The sequence below is a fragment of the Rhipicephalus microplus genome, chromosome 1 (assembly GCF_043290135.1).
Source record: "Rhipicephalus microplus isolate Deutch F79 chromosome 1, USDA_Rmic, whole genome shotgun sequence".
In the NCBI taxonomy this organism is placed as follows: domain Eukaryota; kingdom Metazoa; phylum Arthropoda; class Arachnida; order Ixodida; family Ixodidae; genus Rhipicephalus; species Rhipicephalus microplus.
In genome coordinates this window covers 50,565,144-50,576,649 of record NC_134700.1, presented here as the reverse complement: position 1 = coordinate 50,576,649, position 11,506 = coordinate 50,565,144, and the positions used below count along the sequence as shown (strand labels likewise).

Genomic DNA, 11,506 nt, shown 5'->3' with positions numbered 1-11,506 from the left:
TAACTAAGTAAGGGGGAGTGCCGTGGTGAACCTCCCTGCCACCCAAGTGTAGAAAAATAGAAAAACCTTGCACACGCCTATTACTTTGCACCTCTGAGCATGAGCCCTCAATAGTTCTCAGTTAATGTGGAAGCTTTGTGTAAAACAAAGTTGCGGAATATAGACCCACTGTTGCATGCCGTAGTCATGCATTGTGTGCCATTTGAATCGTGAAAGGAGGTTATTCTGCAATATTGCCTTAGAGAAGCTGACTCAGCTGATTCCTCAGTTCATGATAGCTGGCTTCTCTCCAATTACTGATCAATCGGCAGCCCTCTGAACTAATGTATAGTGGTTAGTTTTTTTTTTTCAACGCAGCATGAAGTCAAGGCTATGTGGTTAGACATTGAATCCAGAAGAATTATTTAATACAACTGATAAATGTATATCACTATATAAAAAAGGCATAACTCATCAATTGTAATGTCTATTCATGTACTGCGCTAAAATGTATGCTTCAGTGCCTTCTAAGTTTTTATGTTCTCTCCTGCAGGTTTAAATACAGCAGCGGTGCCACAACGACGGTGCTACAAAATACCCTATCATCAGTGCAAAGTCGAAAATTAAATACAAATGCAGTTATTCCTGGAAATGTCTCATTTGGTGTTTGTTTGTTTGTACTTATAAAACAGGACGTTCGCAAGAATTGTAAACAAGGACGAACTAGCTCCATTTATTGTCCTATTCAAACTGAATCGCTTGACAATGTAATGCGTGTTTCCAAATGCAGGCATTATAAACTTGCAGCATTATTTATCGACTGATAAATAATGCTGCAATAAATAAATTGCAATATTTATCGGCTGATAAATATTGCTGCTGCTGATAAAGATTCTGACGTGTAAAAAATTATGATGTGTTCGTTGGTGGAAGTGGTCTGATGGTATTTCCTTTACAATCTTGTAATTTGTGCACACTTTCATATTAATAATGAAGCGATATACTGATCTGCTTTTCAGCAAATGTTCTGTTGATGGCATAGGAGCTTAGTCTACAACGCGACGTTTTATGTCAACCTAATGCATATGCTCGATAGCACTTCACTAGACAATGGCCATCAGAAACTCAGATGTCAGAACTATATAGACTAACACTAGCCAATGGTCATCAGAAACTCTCATGTCGGGTCTCTATAGACTTACGCTAGACTATAGTCATCAGAAAATCTAATGCCATAACTCTATATACTAACGGTGGCCAATTACTACTAGCCTCACATTAGGTACGCATTAGGAAAGCGCGTTAGACTGACATTAGACAGTTTAAAGATTGTGATATCGAATGACATTAGCCTGTTTATAAAAATACATTAAATTTTTTCATAAGGATCGCCCCTGTTTTCTTTTTTTCCCCTTCACGCGCACGCGCTGGAGGACATGATCGGGTGCGCGTCTCACTTTTTTTTTCCTCCCTCCCACCACCCTCTCCTTCAGCGCTCATGGTGCATTCGTGTACGCTTCAGGGGCAAAGTAGCCCCTGAAGCGTTCATGGGGCCCTTCACCGTTCCCTTCACCGTTCATGGGGCAGTCGTTGTCGACGCTTCGGTGCCGCTTCGGCGCACCTTTTCGCTTCCCTCTCACGCGCATCCGTGGGAGGGGCCGCATACGCACTTCGGCTGCTTATCAGTGATTGATATAGGCGGCATTTCTCAAGTTCGAGGCCACCTAAAGAGAGTCACGTATATTTCTTTTCGTCGGGCTGTCTGTAGCCCTAATATTCGACAGCACGTAGTAGCGCGCCGCCTATATGCCGCTTATCGTCCGGCACCTGACTGACAGTGTAGTAATGCGTGGTACATGCGTCCATTGCCAACGGGCTTCGATATAAGGGATTATCATAATGGCTTTGTGGTTGAAAGCCGGTACCCTACTACAAAACGCTCACAACATACTGCGTGTCTTCCCTTAAGGTCACGTATAGTGGCTGCATAGGAAAATCTAAAAGGTTTTATGCATAAACTGTTTGAAATACGCACTAGAAACAGCATATTGCTCTCACGTTAACGGCGAAGCTTTAAGGTGCCGTAGATTGTTTGTGATCGTTGCCATATCAATAGATCAATTCGTTGCCATAGAATACGAGCACGACTAGTCTCCTTACCGTTACCAACTTGCCCGTCTTATCTCTGTCTTCGTTGCTGACGAACGGCGGCAAACCAAGCCAAATCTTGAACTTTTTTTTTTATCTTTCTTCTTTATTGCCACGATGTTTTTCTTGAAATCTCGCGCGATTTGAAAAAATAAAAGCCATGCGGCAAGTGGTGGAAGACAGCTGAACCAAACACCGACATCTGTGAAAGCTCCTTTGCCATTTTAAATGGCGCACGGAGCGACGAAAACATAAAATTTCCAGCATAAGGCATTCAATTTGGCTTGCATGGCACGCTGCAAATTATGTGGTCACTTTAGTCAAGGGTTCGCACATGCCGATGCTTCGAGTACACAAGCTTTAGGTGCAGTCGCATGGCTACCACCCGCTTTCTACCACGGCCGCCTGGATCATTAGAACACGCTACGTGTTCTGTTTGTACCTATATAAGCCATTGAGAAAGCAAGCAAGCAGGTGTTGATTGCCTTCTGTAACGGTAATGGCATTTACTTTCCATTTATCAGGTCATGTGTTCCGTTTCAGGGTCGTTCGGACTTGTGTGCATATACGTTCATGCGTAAATACTTGGTTCTTCATATTCTAATATGTGTCTGTGATAACCAGTAGCAAAACACATAGCCGAACTCTGATATTGCGCCTCCAATACAAAAACATTTTTTTTGCAAGCCGACACGTATGTTGTCACTCACGCAAGTACCTGCAGCACCATCTAGATAAGACAACAATTATTCCGGTCTATATTACAGACACCTCAAGCGCGGCAGTACGTAGCTGTGTATCTCCGTACAACGTTTGCTTCGCTTCAATAGAAACTGAAATAACGAATATCAAGCTACTTGGTTGTTCATGCCAACGCGGAAACAGCGTGTATGGACAAGGACGGAGAGACACGATGAAACACAGACAAAGCGCTAGTGTGTGCTTGTGGTGTTCCGTTCTCGTCAATACGCGCTGTTACCACCTCCGTTCGCTTCATTTTGTCAATTGAAGGAGCGAAACACATCGCTTTCTTTGGACTTATGGTGCAATCGAGCACCCTTCAAGATCCCTAGTTCCTGCCTTGAATTGACTTGTGGCCACATTTGCCTTTACTTGGAAACAGGAAAATGAATACAGCATCGCCATCTCAACGCGGCCTCGGAAAAAACGAGTGAGTTTTGTAAACAGACCTTCTCAGCCTTCTGCACTACAATGCGACTGTGAATCTGAACGATGGAGCTATTTTATTGGCAATACATAGCGTGCAGCACTTCACTGCTATTATATAAATCTAACACGAGCAATATTTTCGGATGAGTGAAGCTAATAATGCAGACCGATTGTTATAAAAATTCAAAGACGACAGTTTTCACTTCACTAGGCAGCAAGATCTGGTTCTGTGTTTCCCCTTAAAAGCTCCTTTGAAGGGGCTTTTGCATAGCACCTTTAAAATTGACGTTAAGAGCCGAACGCTCAACGTCCTGAAAGACTCAAACCCGTTTGCTGAGCACTAGTCATGCTTAGCTCTGGCTATTTGAAATGCAAAACGTGCTGAAAGTGATTCCAACATGTTTCGCACATAATTTAAATCAGTTTAAACTTAACTAAAGTATGCAGTTTTGTGTTAAATTGTTTTGGTTAAGAATCGAACTCTGCGTGCTCAGCGAGTTCAGCTGTATTGTGCAGCCGCAACGACATTTCCTCAACTTCTCTACACGTTGCCGGCATGCAATAAACCACGCGAAACGTGGTTTTCAATGCGAAGCCAGTCTTAGAGAACTTTGGCGAACTTGAATCTATCTATCTTTCTATCTATCTATCTATCTATCTATCTATCTATCTATCTATCTATCTATCTATCTATCTATCTATCTATCTATCTATCTATGCACCTTTCAGCTTTAGCGCCAGTGGCCGTTTGGATAATAGGATCTATACCACAATTGCTAAACCATAACATGACTCCATGACGAGTACAAGTGACAATAGTCTTAACATAAAATCGCAAGACTGGTATGGTATGACATGACTGCATGGTGAACATAAGTGCCAGGCCTTCACGTAGAAATCATGACATGCATGTCATGTAAGAACGTGACTACATGCCACGGTCACGATGCGCTCGCGGTCGTTTCACCCGCGTTACACATAGCGAACTTGTTATTACATGACGTTAATGAATGATGAAGGTTTGTCAATGGTACAAACATAATAATCAAGACATGCGTGTCATGTAAGAATATGACTACATGCCACGCTCATGATGTGCTCGTGGTCATGTCGCTAGCTTCATATATAGCGAATTTGGATTATGTGACAAGAATGGATGACAAAGATATATGACTGGTGAAAACGTGATATTGATAATATGCGTGTCTTGTAGGAGCATGACTATAAGCCACGCTCACGATGCGCTCGCAGTTGTTTCGCTGGCTTCACATACACCAAATTTGTTGTTACGTAACGTAAATGGATGACGAACGTACGTGACTAGTGGAAACATGATTCTCATGAAATGCGCGTCATTTAGGAACATAACTACATGCCATGCTCATGATGCGCTGGCGCCCGTTTCGCTAGTTTCATATATACAATATTTGCTCTTAAATGACGTTAATTGTCCACGAAGGTATATGACTGGCGCAAACGTGACATTCTCTGACATGCGTGTCATGTAAAACATGACTACGTGCTACGCTCATTGTGCACTCACGGTCATTTCACTAGCTTCATTCATACCAAGTTTGGCGTTGTGTGACGTGAGTGTATGACGAAGGTATACGACTTGAGCAAACATGATTATCGTGATATGCGTGTCATGCAAGAATATGACTACATGCCACGCTCATGATGCACTCGCCACCGTTTCACTAGCTTTACATATACTGAATTTGGTATTATGTGACGTAAACAGACGACGAAGATAAATGACACGGTCAAACTTGGTAATCACAGCATGCGTGTCACGTAAATCATTACTACGTGCTACGCTCATAGTGGGCTAACGGCCGTTTTGCTAGTTTCACACATAACTTATTTTGTATATGCGAAATGACGTGAATGCACGACGAGCACAAACGCTAGGCGCAAGCATGATAATCATGACATGGAAGTCATATACGGGATAATTATCTCCGCCTTGTAACTTTGTGCAGATTTCAATGTGACATTTTAACCTTCCTCATTCGTGCTTCACATATAATCGATTCCCTCTGTTCGTGCGATCTACCATTTATTATATTAGCACTTGGAAAGAAAAGCAAGAAAAAGCACGTGCTGGCAAAACAACGATTACTGTTAGGACATCAAGGTAAGGCTGGCTGAAAGCTTCAGTATAAGAAATGCTTTCTCGAACGATTGGATATATAACGTCACTGCAATGCTAGGCTTCACCACCAACGAATCGAGAGAAAGATTATCTCGGGCATGTAGTGAAATGCATAATATAGACGGAAATACTGAACGGCGCCCATAGTTTTCCCTTGCAATCTCCACAGTGACTGCAGGACCAGGCCTGCTTGACGGAAAATGCTTTTTGATTTAGCAGCCATTACAGTGTAATCACTAGAGACCGTTTTTTAGCCAAATGCGTTATCTGTTCTTGCTTTCCATTGTTACTATTTTACACTTGGGTAGTACACTTACACCCTTGTCACACGGGCATTGTAACGACAGTAAGTGTGCCGTCGCCTCAGTCTAACGGCTGGTATACCTAGTCAAACGAAAACCCTGATCGCAGGAAATTCCATAAAGACCATTTTATTAAACGGAGGTAGGCAAGCCCTGTTTGCGTCGTAAGCTGACAACATGGCGGTCCTTATGTCAAACGCAAGAAACTTGGTTTCCAGAGAAAAATTGAGCCGAAAGCGAGTAAACTGGACGGTTGCGACGACAGAGGCATGGATACATATTCGAGAGGATAAGCTATATACGTGTATAAATTATGTGTAAAAGCACTGCCACGGAAGACTCGCTATTTCAATTAGGCCTCCACCTTCACGATGCTGCAGCTACCAAGACGCGCATCTCGGTAGCTTTACCGCGTCGTTTCGAACGCGTAGCTATGCATTGGAAACGAAATGTTTTTGTGCTGAATGCCGCACTTCTTGAGCATGTGCAATCATTTGGCATTAATGACACTGAATTTCCAACGTCAGCCCCTGTCTGAAGTTGAAACCGTGTTCGCTAAACGCGTACAACTGCAAACATGTGTTAGCGGCTCTCTCTAATTTGGGGTAACTGTGGTTACGTCCGCTAACTGCAGGTGGGTATGACAGCGGTTAAGGCTACCCGTGTGATAATGGTATCAGAACGTATATAGTTGGTCCAATCCGTTTTCTGCTAGAACTCCCGATAGTAATAGCGGTGACCAATCAACATTCGGCAATACCTCGTATGACTGCATTTGCTACTAAAGCTACAGTGCGCTTCAGCAGACAACTGAGATGTTCGGCTTTTTTTCTTTTTGTCTGCTGCTATTAGGTGAAAAATGTAATGGCTTTCTCCTGTATACTGCTGTACCAGTGAAGGCTTGCAACGCATATTTGTGGCACGAAAAGCGAAGTGCGCCTTTCTGGTGCGCACTGCTCCGGTCCAATAGGCGTCGCATAGCGCAGCGTAGCCGTCACAGAACCTCTGACTGCCGCCACGATGCTGTTGAGAAGAATAAGCGACGTAAACCCACATCTATTTTTTTTTTATTCTAAGAGTTACTTTTCATTGTGGAGCGCAACTCGGCACTGTGTGCTTTGGGCGTTCTCACTTTCCACGTGGAAGAATGCAAATTAAAAAGCTACACAAGAAACAGACAGAATTTCCGGAGGGAGAAGAGAGCGACAGCGGCTCTTGCGAGGTGGAGGAAACAGAAATGAGAATCAAAGCTTTGACTTCACCGGATAGTGGAAAAAAGAATGACAACGTGACGAAAAGAAACTAAAACACCGCGCTCTTCTTTCGAAGTGGGACGGCGGCGTCAAAAACAGATGGCGTGCCAAGAGAAGCCTGTGTCATATAAAAGCGCCGGCCACAAAACTGCAGAGGCACACAAGCACACACATATCGTACCGCAGTGCAGGAAGTGTAGGTAGATCGGGAAAGAAACCGACGACCGCGCTGCAGAAATGTCCGCCGCAACACCGACGTGCGCCGCCGCTGCATTTTTGGTTAAGGTGAGCGCCGTTCGACCGTGCGCGGGATGGCCGTGCCTTTTCGGTTGCTGAGTAATCCGTGGCCTGTAGGTATTGGCCCCTTTCAGAGATTTCATGAGTCATAACAGACGAACATAATACGGCGCAGTTTTTTTTTTGTTACATTGCGTGAAGTGTATAAAATTGAGTTAAGCGAAATCGCATGGGTGTGCCTTGAACAATAGAATCCTGGTAGGGCCGTTCAGAGGAGCAATCGTTTGCATTTACTAAATTTTATTAAGTAACAATGTTTTAACGTCGACATTGCAGGCTAAGCATATGCATTGTTTTCTGAAATACAGCTACTAGGTCTCTCCCTCATCGTCTGTGCCTGCGCGCAGGATCCTGTAGACGTAAGTAGTGTTTTTTCAGATCTTGAAGTGACAAAATGCCTTGTTCTGAGCGTACAGCCACCAGCTCTTCATGACGGAGCGAGTCATGCCCATACCGATTCTCCATTGCGCGATGCAGCAAAAGATAAGGATCGCGACATAATATTTGAATATTTACGCTGACCTAGGGCACAAGGAGATAATTTTTAAGAATACTACGTGTACATCAGAAGGACTTTTTCTACCATTTGCGAGAAATTTGTGCCTGTGATGTATAGTAGTGTATACCCCCTGGTGGGAAGTTCAATTTGTTGACCTGAAACTGGTTAACATTCTAGCTTTTATTTCTTTCTTCGCAATATGTTTCCCAAAACCCGTAAGGGGCTTCCCATAAAAAACAACCAGAGTTTTGTTATTTTAGACCTTTTCAGCAGGGCTACCATTTATTTCGATTCATTACACCTACCATTCCTGGCAAATAATTGGTGGCAGTTGTTCTTTTCTCTGTAACCGTTCTCCTTTTATTCATGGTTATATTCTTTTCATTACACGTTTCTTTATAACCATTCTTTCGTAAGGTTATTCGTCTTGCCCTCTGGTGTGCCTAATTGCTTTTTGATCTTACGCATGCGGATAACCACAGCCGCCACAACCATACAGTTTCGGTTTCGAGAACGTTGACGAGTACGGAACACAGCTGTACCACAAAGAACAAGGTGATGCGAGCAATGCAAAGAAGGGCTCGTATGGGTATAGAGATGCTGCAGGCCTCTTCAGGCGTGTCGAGTACGTGGCTGACCTTAACGGATACCGGGCCACCGTGGATACCAACGAACCGGGAACGGCACCTGGCCAGACCGGCGACACCCTTTTTAACGCCAACCCAATCGTCGTACCCATCTCCAAGTCGGCTTCCGCCCCTGTGCCAGCATTTGCACCGAAACCAGCCGGAGCTGGTAGTATCCAGTTACCGTGGACCATTTAAGATTGCTGCTACGATTATTAGGAGAATAGCAAATAGCAACAAATATTCTGTCAAAAGAGCGATCACCTTTGAATAACGTAGTCTCTCCGACGTTATAGCGAAAGAGCCTCAAGAAAGTGAATTGTCGGGTTGAAGGCATTTTTACTTGCAAGTCACATGATTATGCTTATATGACACCCTTGCTATCATATACCTTGAATATGACTTTGACAGGCGTATTTCTTAGGTTCTATTAGTTGTGCCACGCGATTCGCTCCGGATGCTTCATTTTGTTTCTTGTATTATCTACCCATACATGTCAGGTCTTATCACTGCACCTCCAGAACTTTATTTTCACTTACTTCCAATGTAGATGTCGCGCGCTATTGTGCTGCCATTTGTTGTAAAGATGCTGTATGTGTTACGTTGTTGTGCAATTGTCATTGTGATTGTTGTTGCTAAATAAACGGTACATTGTAAATTTGTGATAAATAATGCGTGAATGAGTGTGATTTTTCACGCTACGCGGCATTTAGTTGAGGACACGCCAGTTGACCCCACGTGCTCCACCACATAGCACATCATTCTGAGTTGTGAATGTCGGCATCGAACAGGCAATACAACCTGTGAAAGCCTTTTTCTGTATAATACTGACAACCAACAGACATTAATTAGGTATAGAAAATGTTAGAATGTTCGTTGTCTAAATGTAAAAATTGAAAAGTGGATAAAAAATCACTTGCCCCAGATAGGATGTGAACCTGTGATCTATGAATGACGCGTTCGACGTTCTATCACTGAGGTACGCTGACAGTCTTCTCCCAGTCCACTTTATAGGGTATCTGTCTATTCAAACTTCACTTCACTTCACTTCACTTTTATTTCCTTAAAGACCCCCTGTAGGGGTATTACATAAGGGGTGGTGCATAACAAAAAAAGAGAACTATACAACGGTGTTTTTAATGGCTTCTGCAAACATAGATGGGTTAGTGATGGCACAGATGGCGTGAGGAAGGCCATTCCAGTCTTTTGCTGCTCTTACGAAAAAGGAGGCTTGGAATACAGTGGTCCGGGTACGTGGTAATGCGACTTGTAACGGATGACCAGTGCGATGGGATATGTGCGGAGGGGGCGTGATGTACGGTGGATGATTCAGTGAACTGAAATAAAACATATGAAAAAGAGAGAGGGTGGCACACCGTCGGCGTGAAACAAGGGTTTCTAGACCTGATTCCGCCTTTAGAGATGAGATGCTGATATCGTACGAATATGCAGAATGAATGAACCTGGTAGCCCGATTTTGAAGTGATTCGAGTTCACTTATGATGTATGATTGATGAGGGCTCCAGATGGAAGATGCATACTCGAGTTTGGACCTGATAAATGATTTGTATGCAAGCGTCTTGACGTGAGGCGGAGTATGGCGTAAGTGTCGTCTGAGAAACCCGAGTGATTTATTAGCAGACGAGATGATGTTAGTAGTGTGATGACGCCAAGACAGGTCATGAGCCAAGGTGATGCCGAGGTATTTGAATGATTGAACTGATTGTATGGGAACATTAGTGATGGAATAGGTAAACTCAAAAGGGTTACGGTGGCGAGAAAAAGAAACAAGCTTACATTTATTAGGATTTAAGTTCATTAACCAACGATCACACCATGTTTGTATGTTGTTAAGATCATGCTGAATTAGTGTTTGGTCATGAATGTTGGTTACTGATCGGTAGATTACGCAGTCATCGGCAAACATACGAAAGTTACTTGATACATGCAATGGTAGGTCGTTAATGTAAATTAAAAAGAGTAGAGGCCCTAACACAGACCCTTGCGGGACACCTGAGGTTACAGGTAGTCGGTTAGATGAGTGATTATTAACAAACACAAATTGGGAACGATTAGTCAGGAAAGATGTTATCCATGCAAGTACATTAGGATCTAGATTTAACAGAGATAATTTAAGAATTAGGCGTTTGTGAGGGACAGTGTCAAATGCTTTGGCGAAATCCAGGAAAAGAGCATCGGTCTGAATGTTGCAGTCAAGGTTAGAATGTAAGTCGTGAATGAAAATGGCCAGCTGCGTTTCACAAGAATAACCCCTTCGGAACCCGTGTTGAGAAGGATGAAAAAAGTGCATTGAGTCCAAGAAGTTGATGATATGGGAGTAGATGACATGTTCCATGATTTTGCAGGGGATACTTGTTAAGGATATGGGACGGTAATTTAGTGGAGAATCTCTGTTACCTGATTTGTAGACTGGAACGACCTTGCCTACTTTCCAGTCTGCTGGCAGAATGCTTGATGATAATGACTGCGAAAATAACAATGTAAGGTATGCGGCAACCACATGTTTAACATTTATGAGAAGTTTTGAATTAATGTCATCCACACCTGCAGAAGAAGAAAGCTTAATCTTTTCGATAATCGAAATGATGCCGTCCGTAGAAAATGCAATCGGGGGCATAGACTCGGTGCTGCGCGCAGGTGAAGAAAAATCGGGAACTGAACTCTCATTCGTAAAAACAGAGAAAAAGGCCTCGTTAAAAAGGTTCGCGCATTCATTGTTGTCGACTATATCGCCATGCGCATTTGAAAGACTAGCGGTGCGCATCTCCTGAGGGTTTATCACCTCCCAGAATTTGCGAGGGCTGGTTGTAAGCATTTTGGGCAGCTCTTCATGAAAGAACACGTGCTTGGCGTTTCGAATGGTTCTAAGATAATCATCTTCCGCGGCGTAATATTTTTCCCATAAGGACAGAAGTTTAGACTGTTTGGCTGATCGGAAGAGGCGTTTTTTCTTGTTTCTTAGTTTGTGAAGTGAACGTGAAAACCATGGCTTGTTTCGGTTTGCGGTAAACGTTATTTTTGGGATAAATTTCTCGACAAGAGTGGATAACTTA

The 11,506-nt window shown here is 43.2% G+C and overlaps 1 protein-coding gene across 1 annotated transcript; it reads left to right on the top strand.

The window, feature by feature from the left end:
* The first annotated feature begins 7,177 nt into the window (after nt 1–7,177).
* Nucleotides 7,178–9,090, top strand: LOC119178503 (cuticle protein 10.9). Its single transcript, XM_037429709.2, has 3 exons — nt 7,178–7,295; nt 7,616–7,666; nt 8,289–9,090. Exons 1-3 carry the CDS (start codon nt 7,248–7,250, stop codon nt 8,628–8,630), a joined length of 441 nt encoding a protein of 146 aa, XP_037285606.1. The 5' UTR covers nt 7,178–7,247; the 3' UTR covers nt 8,631–9,090.
* Nucleotides 9,091–11,506: the final 2,416 nt, after the last annotated feature.